This window comes from Pristis pectinata, chromosome 2 (genome assembly GCF_009764475.1).
Source record: "Pristis pectinata isolate sPriPec2 chromosome 2, sPriPec2.1.pri, whole genome shotgun sequence".
In the NCBI taxonomy this organism is placed as follows: Eukaryota; Metazoa; Chordata; class Chondrichthyes; order Rhinopristiformes; family Pristidae; genus Pristis; species Pristis pectinata.
Window position 1 is genome coordinate 13,357,999 of NC_067406.1, and position 21,743 is coordinate 13,379,741.

Sequence of the window (21,743 nt, forward strand, 5' to 3'; positions counted from 1 at the left end):
TCTGCTTTCTACAGGCAAGCCAATTCTGAATCCACACGGCCAAGCATCCCTGGATCCCTTGGCCTCTGACCTTCTGAAGAAACCTACCATGCAGAACCTTGTCAAACGTCTTACTAAAATCCATGCAGACCACATCTACTGCACTACCCTCATCAATCTTCCTGGTCATCTCCTCAAAGAACCCTATCAGGCTTGTGAAGCAAGATCTTCCCTTCACAAAGCCATGCTGGCTGTCCCTAATCAGTCCATGATTCTCTAAATGATCATAGATCCTATCTCTCAGAATCTTTTCTAAAAGCTTACCCACCACAGACGTAAGGCTCACTGGCCTGTAATTCCCTGGACTATCCCTACTACCTTTCTTGAATAAGGGGACAATATTCGCCACCCTCCAATCCTCCGATACCATCCCCGTGGACAACGAGGACTCAAAGATCCTAACCAACAGTTCAGCAATCTCCTCCCTTGCCTCACGAAGCAGCCTGGGGAACATTCCGTCAGGCCCCGGGGACTTATCTGTCCTAATATTTTCTAACAACTCCATCACATCCTCTATCTTAATATCCACATACTCTGGAACATTACCCTCACCAACACTGTCCTCAGCATCATCAAAGACCCCTCTCCTTGGTGAATACTGAAGAGAAGTATTCATTGAGAACCTCACCCACTTCCACAGCTTCCAGGCACATCCTCCCACCTTTGTCTTTAATCGGACCTACCTTTACCCAAGCCATCCTTCTGCTCTTCATGTACGAGAAAAAAGCCTTGGGATTCTCCTTAACCCTACTCGCTAAAGCCTTTTCACTTCCCTTTCTCGCTTTCCTCAGCCCTTTCTTAAGTTCCTTCCTTGCTACTCTATATTCCTCACGAGCCCTGTCCGATCCTTGCTGCTTACACCTTATGTACGCTGCCTTCTTCTTCTTAACTAGTTGTTCCACCTCTCTCGTCACCCACGGTTCCTTCACCCTACCATTCCTTCTCTGCCTCGCCGGGACAAATTTATCCCTAACATCCTGCAAAAGATCCCTGAACATTGACCACATCTCCATAGTACATTTCCCTTCAAAAATGTCCCAAATGAAATTAGCGTAGCTGCATTGTTTAAGAGTGTGACAAGGACTGTATAAATTAATGTCTGCTCCTCTGTATTGTGGAGACCTCCGATAAAGACTCTACATGAGAGTTTGAGGAGAATTCTCCCACAGTATACTGCTAATATACGCGTTTTAACAGAATTAATCCGTGGCACTGTGTGATTTTTGCAGCAGGCAGGAGTAGGAACTTAAATTGGGATAACACATGAACATATTTCATTCTCTCCACATTCCCCCCCCCCCCATATTATATATCATTACATATATATTCCCCCATATATATTCCCATCATATTATGATCACTACCTCCTAAGGATTCTTTTACCTTAAGCTCCCTAATCAAATCTGGTTAATTGTACAACACCAAATCCAGAATTGCCTTTTCCATCATGGGCTCAACCACAAGCTTCTCTAAAAAGCCATCTCGTAGGCACTCTACCATTCATCTACACCCCAGAGGCAATTTAGAGTGGCCAATTAACCTAACAACCAGCATATCTTTGGGATGAGGGAGGAAACCGGAGCACCCGGAGGGAACCCACATGGTCACAGGAAAAATGTGCAAATTCCACACAGACAGCACCCTAGGTCAGGATTGAACCTGGTTCTCTGGTGCTGTGTGGCAGAGGCTCCGCCAGCTGCACAATTGTGCAGCTAACTCACAGCACCAGTGACCCAACAATGAGGTAATCATTGTACATTTACCTCATGCAAAACTGTTGTGTTTATTTGCTGTCATTGGTGGTCTGTGACACCAGGTTGATCAAAACCATTGAAGTTGAACCATTGAACACAGATAGAGAAGCTAAAATCAGATGTATCGGTATTACAGTTCAGTAAATGTAACTACCGAGGCATGAGAGGGGAGCTGGCTAAAGTTGATTGGAAGGGGACCCTAGCAGGGATGACGCTGCAGCAGCAATAGAAGGAGTTTCTGGGAGTATTTCGTCCCAAAGAAGCAGCAACATTCTAAAGGTAGGATGAGGTGCTGTTCCTCATTTTCCGTCTTGGAACCTTGCAGCCTGAAAGCGTGAACATTGAATTCTCCCACTTTAAATAATTCCCACACTCCTTCCCACCACACCACCACACCACCACCACCCCCCCCCCCCCCACACACACACACACACACACACACCCTGCTGAGTTCCTCCAGCATCATAGTGTTTTTCATCTGGATTCCAGCATCTGCAGTCCTTTGTTACTGTTCCCTAAAGGATAACTTGCAGGTTGAGTCGGTAGTAAAGAAAGCAAATGCAATGTTAGCATTCATTTCAAGAGGACTAGAATATAAAAGCAAGGATGTAATGTTGAGGCTTTATAAGGCTTTGGTCAGACCACATTTGGAGTATTGTGAGTAGTTTTGGGCCTCGTAGCTAAGGAAGGATGTGCTGGCGTTGGAGAGGATCCAGAAGAGGTTTACAAGAATAATCCCAGGAATGAAAGGGTTAATGTATGAGGCACATTTGATGGCTCTGGGACTGTACTTGCTGGGGGATCTCATTGAAATCTGCCGAATATTGAAAGGCCTGGATAGAGTGGACATTGGAGAGGATGTTTCCAGTAGTGGGAGAGCCTTGGACCAGAGGTCACAGCCTCAGAATAGAAGGACATCCTTTTAGAACAGAGATGAGGAAGAATTTCTTTAGCCAGAGGGTGGTGAATTTGTGGAATTCATTGCCACAAATGGCTGTGGAGGCCAAATCATTGGGTATATTTAAAGCGGAGGTTAATAGGTTTTTGATTAGTAAGGACATCAAAGGTTACGGGGAGAAGGCAGGAGAACGGGGTTGAGAGGGAAAAATAAATCAGCCACGATCGAATGACGGAGCAGACTTGATGGGCTGAATAGCCTCATTCTGTTCCTATGTCTTATGGTCTTATGCAGTTGATGAGAATGTGGCAAGAATTTAAAAAATGGGATTAGTGTAAACAAGTGGCTGATGGTCAGTGCAGACTTGGTGGACTGAATGGCCTGTTTCCATACTGTATCTTTCTTTGTAACTCTATTGTTGCTTTTTGGCCACTGGAAGGAAAAAAAAACCTGAGTATTTTAACCGGTGGAGAACTGTGATTGGTTGAGCATTTCATAGTTGTTTATGAGATCTTGCCATGTAAAAACTACAGCATTTGAAAAGGCAGTTTCTAAATGCCATCTGAGGATAGGCAATAACTGCTGACTTTGCCAGTGGTATCCACATCCCAGGAAGGAATAATGAAAAAATCCTTGGATTAAATTTGCCTACATGCCACCTGCCATGTCTCCAGATAAGTGTGAAGCATTTTGAGGCAATTCAGAGTAAGGCACTATAAAAATCCATGCCTTTCCCCATCCAAGCTCAATAAAAAAGCCACTGTGTAAACCAGCTCAGCTTCTCTACAATGCCAAATGTTTATAAATATCCTGCCAGGTGGCTTCTCCAGTACTGCATTCATTATGGAAAGAATAAATCTAGTTCACAAATTCCCAGATGCCCAATTTGTGAACTTCATTGAATTTAAAAGTTGAAGTGATCCTCGAGAGGAATAACTAGCTATGCCTACCTAAGCTAGACAACAGAATTCACATTGGGCAACTAAAGATCATTTCTCTGATAATACACACTCAATATATTTGGAAATCTTTCTTTTGTCAAACATTAGTAACTCATACCCCTGGAAGTTTAACATTTAATGTTCCAGTGCAGTACTGAATGTGGTGTCATGTCAGCTCTCCAGTGGGATGCTGGAGGAAGACTTTGTCTTTCTTCTTAGGTGGACACAGAAGATCCATTGCCATTGTTTAAAAGAGCAGGGTTTTCCTCTCTGGAACCCTGTATAAGACTTCACCTTCAATCAGCATAGTAAAACTAACCATCTGTCGATTATCCCATTGCTCTATATGGAATCTCGCTTTGTACAAATTAGACAATGTATTTCTAACCTGGCAAGATGCACAACTAGTTTTGGAGTGTATTGTGTCCCATGCCAGTTGTATCCATAATAACACAAGGAAATAGGAGCAGGAGCAGGTTGTTTGGCTACTCAACCTTATCTTGCCATTGATTAAGATCATGGCTGATCTGCCCCAAGCCTCATCTCCTCTTCTGTGCCACTCCCCAATCTTCCAAAGAATGATCTGCCTCCTCTTCCAATGGTCTAGCCTCCACAAGCATCTAGGGTGGAGAATTCCAGAGATCCCCAGTGAAGAGTTACAGCAAAATGTATTTTGCAAAATGTATACAGCAAAAAAATTGAATTTGAAAGTCATGTAGTTTGATCCTAAACTAGATTCTTAAATTTAAACAAAGGAAACCATGAAGGGTTGAATATAGAGCTGGCTGCCGTTGATTGGGAAAATACATCAAAAGATATGACAGCAGACAGGCAATGGTTAGCATTTGCAGAAAAATATATTCCTCTAAGGAACAAAATTCCAGTAGGTAAAAAGGTCCATCTATGGCTGACAGGAAAAAGCAAGATCATGTTAAATCCAAGAGGCTTATAAAGTGGCCAAACAGAACAACATAGTGCCTCGCAGCTCCAGTGACCCAGGTTCAATCCTGATCTCCAGTGCTGTCTGTATGGTGCTTGCACATTCTCCCTGTGACCATGTGGGTTTCCCCTGGGTGCTCTGGTTTCCTCTCACATTCCAAAAACGTGCAGGTTGACCATTATAAATTTCCCTTAGTGTGTGAATGAGAGGTAGAATTTAGGAGGGAATTGATGGGATATGAGAATAGGTGAGGGTAGGATTGGCGTAAGAATGGGTGCTTCATGGTTGGCATGGATTCAGTGGGCCGAAGGGCCTGTTTCTCTGCTGTTATCTCTCTATGGCTCTAAATACCAGTTTGCCTAAGGAATGCAGCATTTTAAAAGACAGCAATGGAGAAAGAAATTTATAAAGGAAGACAAGATAGGATATGAGTGTAGAGACACAAGAGACTGCAGGTACTGGAATCTGGAGCAAAAAACAAACTGATGGAAAAACTCAGCGGGTCAGACAGCAACTGCAGGGGGGATCATTACAGTCGACGTTTTGGGTTGAGACCCTTCAGCTGGACTGAAAGATAGAAGGGAGAGAGCCAGTATAAAGAGGTGAGGGGAAGGGTGGAGCAAGAGCTGGTAAGCGATAGGTGGATCCAGGTGGGGAGGGGTGATAGGCAGATGGAGGAGGGAAGAGTGGGAATAGTGACCAAGGCTGGGAGGTGAGAGGTGGAGGCGACAAAGGGCTGCAGATGATGGAATCTGATGGGAAAGGAAGGTGGAGCTTGGAACCAAGTAAGGGAGACGAGGAGGGCAGATGGGACCAGTGGGGGGAGGGGACCCAGTGGGCGGGGCGGAGTGTGTGGGCGATGGACAGATAGAGTGGGTGGAGGAGGGGAAAGGAAAGAGGCAGCGTGTTGGGAGGTTCAGGTGAGTGTATAAGGAACTGGGGAGGAGCAGGTTACCTGAAATTGGAGAATTCAAAGTTCATGCTGTAGACGACCCAGGCGGAGAGTAAGCTGGCAGGAAACATAAAAATGGACTGCAGAAGCATCCATTGGTTTGTAAAAAGAAAAAGACTAACAAGGGCAAATGTAGCTCCCTTACAGGAGCGTCTATAATGGAGAATAAGGAAGTGGCAGAGAACCTAAACTACTTTGTGCCCATCTCCAAAGAAGAATGTACAAAAACCCTGCCAGAAACAGGGTCTTGTGAGAAAGAGAGAATGAAGGAAATATCTATTGGGGGGGAAAAGCAATAGAGACGTTGGTAAGACTAAAAAAAAAACATGTATAAATCCTAAGGATCCAATGATGCACACCCCAGAGTTTTGAAAGACTTGAGCTGGTTATCATCTTCCAAAACTTCCACAGAATTCCAGATCCACTGAATCTGGAATTGTTTCTGTGGAGTGGAGGGTAGCAATCGTGACCCCAATTCTTAGGAAAGGAGGAGGAGAGAAAACAGGAACTAGCAAGCTGTTAGCCCAACATTAGTAGGAGGAAAAGTGCTGGAATCTATAATGAAGGATGTAAAATCAAAACACATTGAAAAAAATAAGATTGCATAGTCACTGTGCATTTATGAAAGGAAAAATGGTTTGACCAATCTACTGGAGTTCTTTGAGGATATGACTAGCAGAATAGATAAGGAGGAAAGAGTGGGTGTGTTGTATTTGAAGTTTCTGAAGGCTTTAGGTAAAGTACCACACAGGTTGGTTAACAAGGTTAGGGCACACGTGATTGGGAGTAATATACTGATATGGACTGAGAATTAGTTTTCAGACAGAATGCAAAGTGTGACAATAAATAGATCCCTCTCAGGTTGTCAGGTTGTGAATAGTTATACACACAGGGATTAATGCTTGGGCCCCAGGCTCTTCACAATCTATATCCACAATTTGGCTGGCACGATTAAATGTCCTTTTTCCAAGAAGACCAGGACTGCATTCTCTGGTGTTCAGATTAATGAGTGACCTCACTGAAACATATTAAGTTGTTCCAGGTTCAGCATGCTGGATGTAGGCAGCACAGCTCCAACGACCTGGGATCAGTCCTGACCTCCAGAGCTTGCACATTCTCCCCTTGACCACTTGGGTTTCTTCCAGGTGCACCACCTTCCTCCTCTGTCCCAAAGACGGGGTAAGTTGGTAGGTTAATGGGCCGTTGTAAATTGCCCCTAAAATGTAGTGGAATCTTGGAAGGGAGTTGATAAGAACATGGGCGGAATAAAATGGGATTAGTGTAAATGGGCACTGATGGCTAGTGCACAGTGGGCTCGAGGGCCTGTTTCCATGCTCTATGACTGTATAACCTGGGTTGGACCCCTGGTTTATTGGCAATGGGACAATGAAAATTTGCCAGGTCAGGAGAGCAGATGCCTGCTACTCATAATCCAGTGCCTCAGACTTTCCTAGTTTTAAGCATTCAGATCTATCCCATTTAACGGAGTATTACAGATCACAATTGAGGGTGTCCTTGGTCTGAAAGGAGTGTGTGAGAGTCACTCCTGTGGCCAGTGCCTCAGCAAGGATGAGACCTAGTGGATTTATCGCTTGTGCATGTTTGCTCAGCAGCTGGTAGCAATGTCCTTGAGGACTCCCCCAGCTCCCTCATTGCGGTGTCACCAAGTCACCCTTTCTACCTTCAGTTTTATAATTCATTTAATTGAATTGAAACTCCTCAGCTGCACAGTGGGATTTGAACTTCCCACTTTATCAACAGTCCATGCCTCTGGAATTTCCATTCCAGAAACTCCAGGAACGTACCCCCACAGTATTGCAGGATGTGCCAAGAGTTTTCTATTTCATAAAACTCTGATCATCCGGCACACTTAGGACTTTGGTGGTGCTGGAGTAGCAGAATTTCTGGACTATTGGATGTTACCAAGTGACACATTTATAATTCTCTCCTTTCAGATGTTGCATTGTATTATGATAAACTTCTTAGTGAACCTGAGAAATTTAAAGGGACTGCTGGAAATGGGACCCTTAGTCAATTTGAAGAGAGTCTGAGAAACAGGGCCAGAGTGAGTTGAATGGGAGCATGGGAACAGGCACCATGGTGAGTGGAAGGAGGTGTGGGAAGTGAGGTTCAAGGGAGTGCAGAAACCGAGGCACTGGTGAAAGGGAGCTAACTGACTAGCCACATGCAAGACTGTTGGATTTCCCAATGGTCAGAAACTGGGTTATTGGAGTTTTACTGTAATGTAACTTCTATTAAATTCTAATTTTGTTTAATAATTTCTTATTGAAGGCCTTCTGAAAGTTTGCACTCCACGCCCACTGGTTTCTTTTAGTACAACCTCAAAACATTTAACAGACTTGTCAGACAAGAGTTCCATGTAATAAATCCACGTTGCTCTTTTTAGTAAGGGCCTAATTAGTATATGTCAAAGGATCGAGTAAATGATTCAGTAATGTTTTGCAAGTTATTTTAACAATTGAAAATTAGGTAGCTTACAGAATGGTTACAGCATAGAAGGAATCAATTTGGCCTGTCAAGTAAAACAAAGCTCTATGTCAGCTAGCTCACTTGCCCTATTCCCCCACCCACTCTCCATATCCTTTTAGATATTTCTCCAGCTTGCTTCTGAATCCTAATATTGAATGTGTCTCCACGACTATTCTGTTATTGGTTTTACCCTGTACTACCTCAATGCACTGTGTAATGAATTGATCTGTACGAACGGTATGCAAGACAAGTTTTTCACTGTACCTCGGTACACGTGACAATAATAAACCAGTGTATTCTGAAGACAGTATTTTCTCATCTCCCCTGGTTCTGGACACTTTTGTCAATGAGATCATTTTCTCAAAAATTGCTCTGCCTAGATCCTCATGCTTTTAATTACTATTATCAAATCCTCTTGTGACCTCCACTGCACCAAGTAGGACAATCCCAGCTTCTCCAGTTGATCCATATTACTGCAGTTCTTTATCCCCGGACACTCTTCTGCAACATTTCTAAAAGCTTCACATTCTTCCTAAAGAATGATACCCAGAACACGATGCAATACTACAGAACATAGAACAGAACAGCACAGGAACAGGCCCTTCAGCCCACGATGTTGTGCCAAACTAATTAAACTAGTAATTAAATGCCTACCTAAACAAATCCCTTCTGCCTACATAATGTCCATATCCCTCCATTCTCTGCACATTCATGTGCCTATCTAAGAGCCTCTTGAATATTTGCCTCCACCACCAGCCCTGGCAGTACATTCTGGGCACCCACAACTCTGTGTAAAGAAAACTTGCCCTGCACACCTCCTTTGAACTTACCCCCCTCACCTTAAATGTATGCCCTCTAGTATTAGACATTTCGACCCTGGGAAAAAGATACCTGCTTTCTACTCTATCTATGACTCTCATAATCTTATAAACCTCTATCAGATCTCCCCTCAGCCTCTGCCGCTCCAGAGAAAACAACCCAAGTTGTCCATCCTCTCCTTATAGCACATGCCCTCTAATCCAGGCAGCATGTTGGTAAACCTCTTCTGCACCCTCTCCAAAGCCTCCACATTCTTACTATAATGGGGCAACCAGAATTGAATGTGATGTTCCAGATGCAGCCTAACGAGAGTTTTATAAAGCTGCAACATAACTTATCGACGCTTGAACTCAGTGCCAGGACTAATAAAGGCAAGTGTGCTATCTGCCTTCTTTACCACCCTATCAACCTGTGCAGCCACTTCCAGGCAGCTATGGACTTGGACCCCAATATCCCTCTGTACATCAACACTGTTAAGGGTCATGCCATTTGATCTGCCAAAGTGCAACATCTCACATTTGGCCATACAGCTGCTATAGAGTTGTACAGCATAGAAACAGGCACATCGGCCCACTGCATCTCTGCTAACCACCATACCTATTTTTACTAATCCCACTTACCTGCAATAATTCCATATCCTCCTATGCTTTGCTAATTCAAGTACCTGTCCAAATGCCTCTTAAATGTTGGTACTGTTCCTGCCTCCACCACCTCCTTTGGCAGCTCATTCCAGATACCAATACTCTTATGTGTGAAAAATTTACCCCTGACATCCCCTCTTAACATCCTCCCTCTAACTTTAAACCTATGCCCTCTAGAACATAGAACAGTACAGCACAAAACAGGCCCTTCAGCCCACAATGTTGTGCTGACATAGCTATTCCCTCCTACCTACAGAATGCCCATATCCCTCCATTGTCCTCTCATTCATGTGCCCATCCAAGCCCCTCTTAAAAGCCCCCAATGAATTCGCCTCCACCGCCCTATCAAGCAACACATTCCAGGCATCCACCACTCTCTCAGGAGAAAACGTACCCCTCATGTCTGAACCTACCCCCTCTAAATGCATGCCCTCTGATATTGGATCACTCAATAATGGGAAAAAGTCTTAGACTCTCCTATCACAGCCATCTACCCCATCTATGCCTCTCATAATTTATATATTTCTATCACGTCACCTCTCAGCCTCCTTTGTACTGGAGAAAGCAGAGCTGGCCTATCCAATCGCTCCTTACAACTCAAGTCCTCTAATCCAGGCAACATCCTTGTGAATCTTTTCTGTACCTTCTCCAGCTTAATCACATCTTTCCTCTAGTTTGGTGACCAGAACTGCATCCAATACTCCATGTTCAGCCTAACCAACAATTTGCAGCCCAGCTCACCCTGGATCCTGTGTTCTCTAAGCTTCCAGACCAGCCTACCATGCGGGACCTTGTCAAAGAACTTGCTAAAGGCCAAGTAGACAATGTCTATCAACCAGCCCTCGTCAATCCTCTTCAAGAAACTCAATCAAATTTGTGAGACATGATTTCCCACATACAAAACCATGTGGATCATCCATAAATCGTGTCTCTCAGAATCCCTTCTGACTGAAGGCTCACTTGCCTGTAGTTCCCTGGCTTCAAAAAAAACACATTAGCTATCCTCCAGTCTTCCAGTACCTCGCCCGTGGTTATCGAAGATACAAAAATCTCTGCCAGGGGTATCTTGTGGCTCTTTTTTTGCCCCCCTAATTTCCTTCTTAAGTGTATTCATACATCCCTTATACTCCTCAAGGTACTCGCTTGATCCCAGCTGCCTACACCTGACATATGCTTCTTTCTTTTTCCTGACCAGAGCCTCAACTTTCCTCATCAACTAAAGTTCCCCAATCTTGCCAGCCTTGCCCTTTACCACTTTACTCTAACAGATACATGCTGACCCTCAACTCTTACTATCTCACTTTTAAAAGCCTCCTAACTTTCCAGACATCACTATACATGCAACTTTTGACAGTTCCTGTTTGAAGCCATCGAAATTAGCCTTCCCGCTATTTAGGATTCTAACTTGAAGACCAGTCCTATCTTTTCCCATGGCTATCTTGAAACCAATAAAATTATGGTCACTGGTCCCAAAATGGTTCCCCACTGATACATCGCTCACTTACCCAGCCTCATTTCCTTAGAGGAGGTCAAGTGTAGGTCCTTCCCTGGTAGGGCCATTTACGTGTTGCTTCAGAAAACTTTTCTGGATGCACTTAACAAATTCTGCCCCATCTACTCCCTTAGCAATAAGGCAGGCCCAGTCAATATTAGGGAAGTTAAAATCACCTACTATTGCAACCCCTTTTGTTATTCTCTACATCTTTCTGTGATTTCCCTACATATATGCTCTAATTCCCATTGACTATTGGGCTGGCCTTTAGTACAATCCCACCAAAGCGATCACCCTTTTTTGGTTTGTAGCAATATTTTAATCAAGGCTCCTCATGACCTCCTTCCACTTGTGCTCTATAAATAATAGAGATAGCAAAAGCATACACATATTCCGCCAAATCACTGTTTTTGAACACATTTTATCTGAAGTGTAAAGGCTGCATTGGTGTTTCTCCTTCTTCTGTGGAGGCCAGGTCATTGGGTGTATTTAAGGAACAGACTGATAGGTCCTTGATTGGTAAGGGGGTTCAGGATTACAGGGAGAAGGTGAGAGAATGGGGTTGAGAAAAAATATAGCCATGATAGAATGGCAGAACAGATTCGATGGGCCAAATGATCTAAATATGCTCCTAGATCTTATGGTCTTCCTACTATAACCCTTCACAGTTCTCAACACTAAATTTCATCTGTCATGTCTGCCCAGTCCACCAACCTGTCTATCCCTTCTTGAAATCTATTATATTCCCCTCACAGTTCACTATTCCTCCAAGTTTTAAGACCATTCGGCCCCTTGAGTCTGCTCTGCCATTCTATCATGAGCTGATCCATTCTCCCATTTAGCCCCACTCCCCCGCCTTCTCACCCTAACCTTTGATGCCCTGGCTACTCAGATACCTATCAATCTCTGCCTTAAATACACCCAATGATTTTGCCTCCACAGCCGCCCATGGCAACAAATTCCACAGATTCATCACTCTCTGACTAAAGAAATTTCTCCGCATCTCTGTTCTGAATGGGCGCCCTTCAATCCTGAAGTCGTGCCCTCTTGTACTAGACTCCCCTACCATGCAAAACAACTCTGCCACATCTACTCTGTCCAGGCCTTTTAACATTCAAAATGTTTCTATGAGGTCCCCCCTCATTCTTCTGAATGCCAAGGAGTACAGCCCAAGAGCCGTCAAACGTTCCTCATATGTTAACCCTCTCATTCCTGGAATTATTCTAGTGAATCTTCTCTGAACCTTCTCCTTCATCAGCACATCCTTTCTTAAATAAGGAGCCCAAAACTGCACACAATACTCCAAGTGAGGTCTTACCAATGCCTTATAGAGGCTCAACATCACATCCCTGCTCTTTTATTCTATTCCTCTGGAAAGGAATGCCAACATTGCATTTGTCTTCTTCACCACCAACTCAACCTGGAGGTTAACTTTTAGGGTATCCTGCATGAGGACTCCCAAGTCCCTTTGCATCTCTGAATTTTGAATTTTCTCCCCATTTAAATAATAGTCTGCCCATTTATTTCTTCTACCAAAGTGCATGACCATACACCTTCTAACATTGTGTTTCATTTGCCACTTCTTTGCCCATTCTCCTAGTCTATCCAAGTCTCATTGCAGACTCTCCGTTTCCTCAATACTACCCGCCCTTCCACCTATCTTTGTATCATCGGCAAACTTAGCCACAAAGCCATTTATTCCATAATCAAAATTGTTGATATACAACGTAAAAAGAAGCAGCCCCAACACGGACCCCTGCAGAACACCACTGGTAACCAGCAGCCAACCAGAATGGGATCCCTTTATTCCCACTCTCTGTTTCCTGCCAGTCAGCCAATGCTCTATCCATGCTCGTAACTTTCCTGTAATTCCATGGGCTCTTATCTTGTTTAGCAGCCTCATGTGTGGCACCTTGTCAAAGGCCTTCTGAAAATTTAAATACACAACATCCACTACATCTCTTTTGTTGATCCTGCTTGTAATTTCCTCAAAAAAATTGCAACAGGTTTTTCAGGCAGGATTTTCCTTTAAGAAAACCATGCTGAGTTCAGCCTATCTTGTCATGTGCCTCCAGGTATTCCGTAACCTCATCCTTGACAATCGACTCCAACAATCTCCTAACCACCGATGTCAGGCTAACAGGTCTATAATTTCCTTTTTGCTGCCTCGCACCCTTCTTAAATAGCGGAGTGACATTTGCAATTTTCCAGTCCTCCGGAACCATGCCAGAATCTATTGATTCTTGAAAGATCATTACTAAAGCCTCTGCAATCTCTACAGCTACTTCCTTCAGAACATTCCACCAGGGTACATTCCATCTGGTCCGGGAGATTTATCTACCCTTAGACCATTCAGCTTCCTGAGTACCTTCTCTGTTGTAATTGTGACTGCACACACTTCTCTTCCCTGACACCCTTGAGTGTCCGGTATACCGCTGATGTCTTCCTCAGTGAAGACTGATGCGAAATACTCATTCAGTTCCTCTGCCATCTCCTTGTCTCCCATTACAATTTCTCCAGCGTCGTTTTCTATCGGTCCTATATCTACTCTCACCTGTCTTTTACTCTTTATATACTTGAAAGAGCTTTTAGTATCCTCTTTGATATTATTTGCTAGCTTCCTTTCATAGTTCATCTTTTCCTTCCTAATGACCTTCTTAGTTGCCTTTTGTAAGTTTATAAAAGCTTCCCAATCCTCTATCTTCCCACTAATTTTTGCTTTCTTGTGTGCCCTCTCCTTTGCTTTTACTTTGGCTTTGACTTTTCTTGTCAGCCACGGTTGTGTCCTTTTTTGGAATATATCTGTCTTGCGCTTTCCTCACTTCTCACAGAAACTCCAGCCATTTCTGCTCTGCCGTCCTTGCTGCTAGTATCCCTTTCCAGTCAACTTTGGCCAGTTCCTTTCTCATGCCACTGTAATTTCCTTTACTCCACTGAAATACTGACACATCGGATTTCAGCTTCTCCTTCTCAAAGTTCGAAGTGAACTCATCATGTTGTGATCACTGCCTCCTAAGGGTTCCTTCACCTTAAGCTCTCTAATCACCTCTGGTTCATTACACAATACCCAATCCAGTACAGCTGATCCCCTAGTGGGCTCAACAACAAGCTGTTCTAAAAGGCCATCTCATAAACATTCTACAAATTCTCTCTCTTGAGATCCAGTACCAACCTGATTTTCCCCATCCACTCGCATGTTAAAATCCCCCACAATTATCATAACATTGCCCTTCTGACAAGCCTTTTCTATTTCCTGTTGTAATTTGTAGTCCACATCACGGCAGCTGTTTGGAGGCCTGTATATAACTGCTATCAGGGTCATTTTACCCTTGCGATTTCTTAACTCAACCCATAAAGATTCTATACCTTCCGATTCTTTGTCACCTCTAATAATTTAGTAATATTTCTTACCAGCAAAGCCATGCCAACCCTTCTGCCTACCTGCCTATCCTTCCAATACACCACGTATCCTTGGACGTTCAGCTCCCAAAGACATCCATCCTTTAGCCACGTCTCAGTGATGGCCACAACATCATACCTGCCAATCTGTAGCTGTATTTCAAGATCATCCACCTTATTTCTTATGCTGCGTGCATTTAAGTATAATATTTTAAGTCCAGCATTGCGTACTCTTTGCTTTGATTGCACTGCAACTCTATTGCACTGCAACTCATCACACTGGTTGCAAATTTGCCCCATCACCTGCCTGTCCTTCCTGTCCTCTTTAGTGCGCGCTATCTTTGATTTATTGCTGTTTTCCCCTTCCTCAGCCCTATCACTCCTGTTCCCATCCCCCTGCCAAATTAGTTTAAACCCTCCCTAACAGCTCTATTAAACCTGCCCACTAAGATATTGGGCCCCTTCGGGTTCGGGTGTAACCCGTCCTTTTTGTACAGGTCATACTTCCCCCAGGAGAGATCCCAATTTTGTGCCAGATGGAGAGGTGAGAGCTGGACATCTTTATTCAAGATGCTTGCACTGTTTTGTGATCACACCCCATTTCAGCCAAATTCATAGAGCACACATATTATTGGATCCAGCCGCCACCAAATTTTTATACATCAAAAGATAAATAATTATGTTACATTACACTGAGTGCAGTAAATTCTCATAGAAGATTTAATGTTTATCTGCAAATGAAGGTATGGACATATTTTCACCCAGTAATCACTCTACTCTACTCCCTATACACTCATGACTGCGTGGCCAGATTCTGCTCTAACTCATCTACAACTTTGCAGATGATACCACCGTAGTAGGCCGTATCTCAAATAACGACGAGTCAGAGTACAGGAAGGAGATGGAGAGCTTAGTGACAGGGTGTCATGACAACAACCTTTCCCTCAATGTCAACAAAAGAGCTGGTCATTGACTTCAGAAAAGGGAGCGGTGTATATGCACCTGTCTACATCAATGTTGCTGAGGTTGAGAGGGTTGAGAGCTTCAAGTTCCTTTGTTACAGACACAGTGAAAGTCCCTTTAAGATAGAGAGTGTGTGTGTATGTGTGTGTGGGGCGTGCTTACGTCAATAGAAGATAAAGGACGTAATGACGTTGTTGAAGAAGTTAGAAGGAGAGAGAGAGAGAGAAGGGAGAGAGACACCAGCCTGCTAGTTTTCTCTATCGATGGATGAGAAACAATAACTGTGTTTGCCACAGAAATCCATGTATGGAAGTTGGAAGTAATCCGGTGGAGTTCACTTTGTTGCTGACCTGTAGAGGGAAACAGGTATTTGTGTGTGGACGACCACGATTCGGATGCTTTTCGGGGTGAGGAAGTCACTACCGAGTAAACACTGAAGTGTCGTTTGGGTTCCATCGTGGAACATTTGGATTTCGTATTTACTCTCTCTATGTTCTCTACATCTACGTCTTATCTTCTGACAATGGTGGTTGTTGAAGAAGCCCTTGCTCATGTTTCACCTTATGGCCTGCGGAACTGAACTTTAAGAACCATTCCTGAACTTGGAGTTTGGGACTTTGCCACACACACACGAAGAGTTTAGTTTTAGGGGTTAACGTTCAAGGTTTAACATTTTTGAATTCTAACATACTAACATTTTTACTTTTATTTTACGTATTATCATAAGTAGTGATTAATAAAATAGTTTTTAACACTGAATCATGCTCAGTGTGTTTCTTTTGTTGCTGGTTCGTGACAAAATTGGGGGCTCGTCCGGGATCCAATCCAAAGATTAACGAGTGTCGTCTGGGATCGTTCCCCAGATTGACGAGATTTTTTTCGGGATTCAATCCAAAGATTTTTGAGGGAGGTCTGATAAATTCTTTTTAATTGGCTTGTGTGTGTGGAAACCAGCAGCAATGGATATTAAGGCATTTTTGGAGTCACCAACCCAAAAGGGATTGGAGGTGGCGAAAAAGGATGATCTGATAAAGATTGCTACAAGGTTAAACCTTACAGAAGTAAAGCAGTCTATGAGAAAGGCAGATATTCAGAGACTGATAGCTGGCCATGATGTGGAAAAGAAGGTGTTTGAGAAGGAAGTGTTAAAACAGTTTCCTGGCAGTGAAATAGCAATTTCTGAGGCACAGGTGCAGCTGGCAAAGATAGAGGCTGAACGAGACAACACCCATATCGAATGAATGTGGAAAAAAGTAAACTTGTTGATCAGGAGATCAAATACAGGTTGGAAAATGATATTATTAGACATTCTACTTCAAATTGGAGTTCGCCCTGTGTTATTGTACCTAAACCTGATGGAACTGTTAGATTTTGCACAGATTACAGGAAAGTGAATGCTGTAACAAAGTCAGATGCTTACCCTATTCCTAGGGTGGATGATTGCATAGACAGAGTGGGAAAGGCAAAATTTCTTACAAAGATTGACCTATTAAAAGGGTACTGGTGTGTTCCATTAACAGATAAAGGAAGGGAGATTTCAGCCTTTGTAACCCCTTCTGGATTGTATGAATACAATGTTTTGCCATTTGGAATGAAAAATGCTCCGGCAACATTTCAAAGAATGATTAATTCAGTGATTCATGGGTTAAAACATACAGATGCCTACATTGACGACTTAGTGACGGGAATGATACTTGGGAAGATCACATCTCTGCGTTAGAAAGGTTGTTTGAAAGACTTTCCAAGACTAACCTTACAGTTAACTTGGCTAAAAGTGAATTTGGCTATGCCACTGTGACGTATCTTGGTTATGTTGTAGGTCAAGGCAAGCAAGCTCCTGTTCAGGCAAAAGTTCAAGCAATATCTGAGTTCCCTATTCCCACAGGTACGAGGACTGTTAGAAGATTTTTGGGAATGGTTGGATATTATCGAAAATTTTGTAAAAATTTTGTTGATATTGCTCTTCCCCTAACTAATCTTCTGAAGAAGGGAGTAAAGTTTGTTTGGACAGATTCTTGTCAAGAAGCATTTGAGAAGCTGAAAGCCATTTTATGCTACCATCCTGTGCTCAAAACACCTGACTTTGAAAAGCCATTTTCATTAGCAGTAGATGCCAGTGATGAAGCTGCAGGAGCTGTGTTGTTGCAGAAGGGTGACCTTGATGATATTGACCATCCGGTTGCTTACTTTTCAAAGAAATTTAATGAGCATCAAAAGAATTATTCCACCATAGAGAAAGAATTACTGTCGCTTGTTTTAGCCTTGCAACATTTCAGTGTATATGTTTGCACCGCTCAGAAACCATTGACTGTATATACAGATCATAACCCACTGGTGTTTCTGAGCCGAGTCAAAAACAAGAACAGAAGGCTGTTAAACTGGAGTTTAATTTTGCAAGAGTTTGATCTCATGAAAACTCACATTAAAGGCAAAGATAATGTGATTGCTGATTGTCTTTCCCGATGTTAAATGGGAAACATACATCTGTACTAATCTGATAGTCTGTAGTTGTGTAGCATGATAATTCTTAACATTACTAACTGTATGCGCGGTTAAATTTTTCTTGGGAAAAACTTTTTTTTAGGTGGGAGGTGTTACGGACTCAGTGAAAGTCCCTTTAAGATAGAGAGTGTGTGTGTATGTGTGTGTGGGGCGTGCTTACGTCAATAGAAGATAAAGAACGTAATGACGTTGTGGAAGAAGTTAGAAGAAGGGGAGAGAGAGAGAGAGAAGGGAGAGAGACACCAGCCTGCTAGTCTTCTCTATCGATGGATGAGAAACAATAATTGTGTTTGCCACAGAAATCCATGTATGGAAGTTGGAAGTAATCCGGTGGAGTTCACTTTGTTGCTGACCTGTAGAGGGAAACAGGTATTTGTGTGTGGACGACCACGATTCGGATGCTTTTCGGGGTGAGGAAGTCACTACCGAGTAAACACTGAAGTGTCGTTTGGGTTCCATCGTGGAACATTTGGATTTCGTATTTACTCTCTCTATGTTCTCTACATCTACGTCTTATCTTCTGACAACGGTGGTTGTTGAAGAAGCCCTTGCTCATGTTTCACCTTATGGCCTGCGGAACTGAACTTTAAGAACCATTCCGGAACTTGGAGTTTGGGACTTTGTCACACACACACACACGACGAGTTTAGTTTTGGGGTTAACGTTCGAGGTTTAACATTTTTGAATTCTAACATACTAACATTTTTACTTTTATTTTACGTATTATCATAAGTAGTGATTAATAAAATACTTTTTAACACTGAATCATGCTCAGTGTGTTTCTTTTGTTGCTGGTTCGTGACACCTTGGAGTGAACATCACCAACAGTCTGTCCTGGTCCAATCTCAGAAATAACTGCCTGTAAGGGTGATGAAGGCAAAACACCTCACTGCATTTAAAGAGGGCAAGAATGAACACTAGAAGCACTGCAGTTTATAAGGTTACAGACCAAGACCTGGGGAATGGGAATAACCTAATAACTCCATTGGTCAGTGTCACGAACCAGCAACAAAAGAAACACACCGAGTCATGATTCAGTGTTAAAAACTATTTTATTAATCACTACTTATGATAATACGAAAAATAGAAGTAAAAATGTTAGTATGTTAGAAATTCAAAAATATTAAACCTTGAACATTAACCCCTAAACTAAACTCTTCGTGTGTGTGACAAAGTCCCAAACTCCAAGTCCAGGAACGGTTCTTAAAGTTCAGTTCCGCAAGCCATGAAGTGAAACATGAGCAAAGGCTTCTTCAACAACCACCGTTGTCTGAAGATAAGACGTAGATGTAGAGAAACATAGAGAGTAATTACGAAGTCCAAATGTTCCACGATGGAACCCAAACGACGCTTCAGTGTTTACTTGGTAGTGACTTCCTCACCCCGAAAAGCATCCGAATCGTGGTCGTCCACACAAATACCTGTTTCCTTCTACAGGTCAGCAACAAGGTGAACTCCACTGGATTACTTCCAACTTCCATACATGGATTTCTGTGGCAGACACAGTTATTGTTTCTCATCCATCGATAGAGAAAACTAGCAGGCTGGTATCTCTCTCCCTTCTCTCTTTCTTCTTCTGACCTCTTCAACAACGTCATTACGTCCTTTATCTTCTGTTGACGTAAGCGCGACACACACACACACACACACTCTCTATCTTAAAGGGACTTTCACTGAGTCCGTAACATCAGCAAGGGCATGGTGAGTGCTAATTGTGCTATAAATTTCAATGCCTCTATATTGCTATTATACCTCCTCTGGACTCATCTTTTATTTCCCTGCATGTCCCATTGGTTTCCTTCATTTGCACAGCAGAGGCTGAGGGGAGAGTTAATTATAGCAAGTACAATTATAAAGAGGCTGGGTAGACTGCAGAGGAAGGTTTCATTTCATGTAATACTGAAATCAAGGGATACAGAGTTAAAGTAATTGTCGAGAGGATTAACAGTTGGGGACTTCTGCCCTGCACTCAGTGGTAGAGGTCTGCAACTCATGACAACACATTCACAATAGGCCAAAAGGCTCTTGTCCTATACACTACTATGAATCTGTGATATATTTGTTTATATTTAACTTACAGGCTAATCTCCAGTATATATGAGAGACAGACAGACAGACATAGAGAGGGAGAGAGACAGGGAGAGACAGACAGACATAGAGAGGGAGAAAAGACAGACAGACAGACATAGGGAGAGACAGACATAGAGAGGGAGAGAGAGAGAGACTGACAGACAGATATAGGGAGAGGCAGACAGACAGACAGGCAGACTGACAGGCAGACAGACATAGGGAGAGACAGACATAGAGAAGGAGAGAGAGACAGACAGACAGACATAGGGAGAGACAGACATAGAGAGGGAGAGAGACAGACAGACAGACAGTGAGGGAGAGAGAGAGAGAGAGAGCAAGACAGACAGACATAGTGAGGGAGAGAGAGACAGACAGAAAGAGAGAGACAGACATAGAGAGAGAGAGAGATAGAGAGAGAGGCAGAGAGACAGACATAGAGAGAGAGAATTATGATCACTGGTCCCAAAGTTCCCCCCCCCCCACCCTCACTGACACATCAACTACTTGCTCATCCACATTTCCTAAGAGGAGGTCAAGTGTAGCCTCTAAATATAACCTCTAGCAGGGCCATCTACATATTGCTTTAGAAAGCTTTCCTGGACATACTGGAATGCGCTGCCAGGGGTGGTGGTGGAGGAAGATACGATAGAGACATTTAGGAGGCTTTTGGATGGGCACATGACTGTGCAGAGAATGGAGGGATATGGACATTGTGTAGATAGAAGGGATTAGGTTGTCATTGGCATAATTAGCTCGGCGCAGACATGGTGGGCCAAAGGTCCTGTTCCTGTGCTGTATTATACTATGTTCTAAACGTACAATCTGCTAATTTGCACACTGTTGGAGCTTCCTGTGTACAAACTGGTTGCAGTGTTTTCCACAATACAACAGTGACCATACATTATGTCATTGGTTGTGCAATGCATGGTGAGAGTTGTGAAAGGTGCAAATTTTCCTTTTGTGTTAGTTACCTTTGCCTAAACATTAATTTCAGAGGCAAAGTACAAAGCATTGTCACTATCCAGGAAGCAATTTCTAGGCATCTATGTGTTAGAATAAAAACCTCTCCTTCCAGACCTTGTGAAACATTCTAGCTGTGGGAAGCAAAGTAGCTCACTGCCACAATGCAGAAATGCAAACCAGCGCCCCCAGAAGCTTTGATGATACATCTCCCCTATGTGGTTTTCTGCTTCTCTCCAGCTTTGGTGGGATGAAATCTTGCCATGGCTTGGTGTATCAGGCTCCTGAGGACTTTGTAGGCACAGAATATGATCAACACTGCAGCCGCCAATGCAAAGCCACAGATGTCCAGTAAGTACAGCTGATAGGTAGGCATTTGGTAAGAATGAGGCTTTAAGTGTTCCCCGCTTCCGACTTTCAGAATGGATTCAATCCACCTGTTGGTGAGTTCTGCCGCAGTGAATGGCTGGAATCTTAGCTGCTTACTCGTCCTGAGGGCACTCTGTTTGAAGCTGAAAAGACAGAACAATATTTACATAGCACCTCTTGTATAATGAAATATCCCACAGCACTTAGAACAAGTGTTATCAACTGTAATTTGACAAAATCTGAGACAGAATATCAGTCAGACCAAACAGATGACCAAAAATATAACTTTCAAGGAGCATCTTAAAAGAGAGGTTGAGAAGGAAGAGATGGAATCGCAGAGAGACGAAGATGTTGAAGTGAATGAAATCAGTCGAGTGTAAAAGGTAATGGAGCAAAGAGATTTTGAACACCCTAGGGCTGGAAGAGGTTGTAGAAATGTTGTTTGGAGGGGGGACAAACCTTTGGAAATCAGAAATCAGATTTATTATCATGGACAAACACACGAAATTTGTTT

General features: G+C 43.1%; 1 protein-coding gene across 1 annotated transcript in view; it reads right to left on the minus strand.

Moving 5' to 3' along the window:
• Window positions 1-19,795: 19,795 nt before the first annotated feature.
• Window positions 19,796-21,743, minus strand: part of LOC127585183 (UDP-glucuronosyltransferase 3A1-like) — a 32,081-nt gene continuing 30,133 nt past the window's right edge. Inside the window, exon 7 of the mRNA XM_052042411.1 lies at window positions 19,796-21,372. Coding sequence (XP_051898371.1) covers window positions 21,075-21,372 — 298 coding nt within the window. The 3' untranslated portion in view covers window positions 19,796-21,074. The remainder of the gene's footprint in view (window positions 21,373-21,743) is intronic.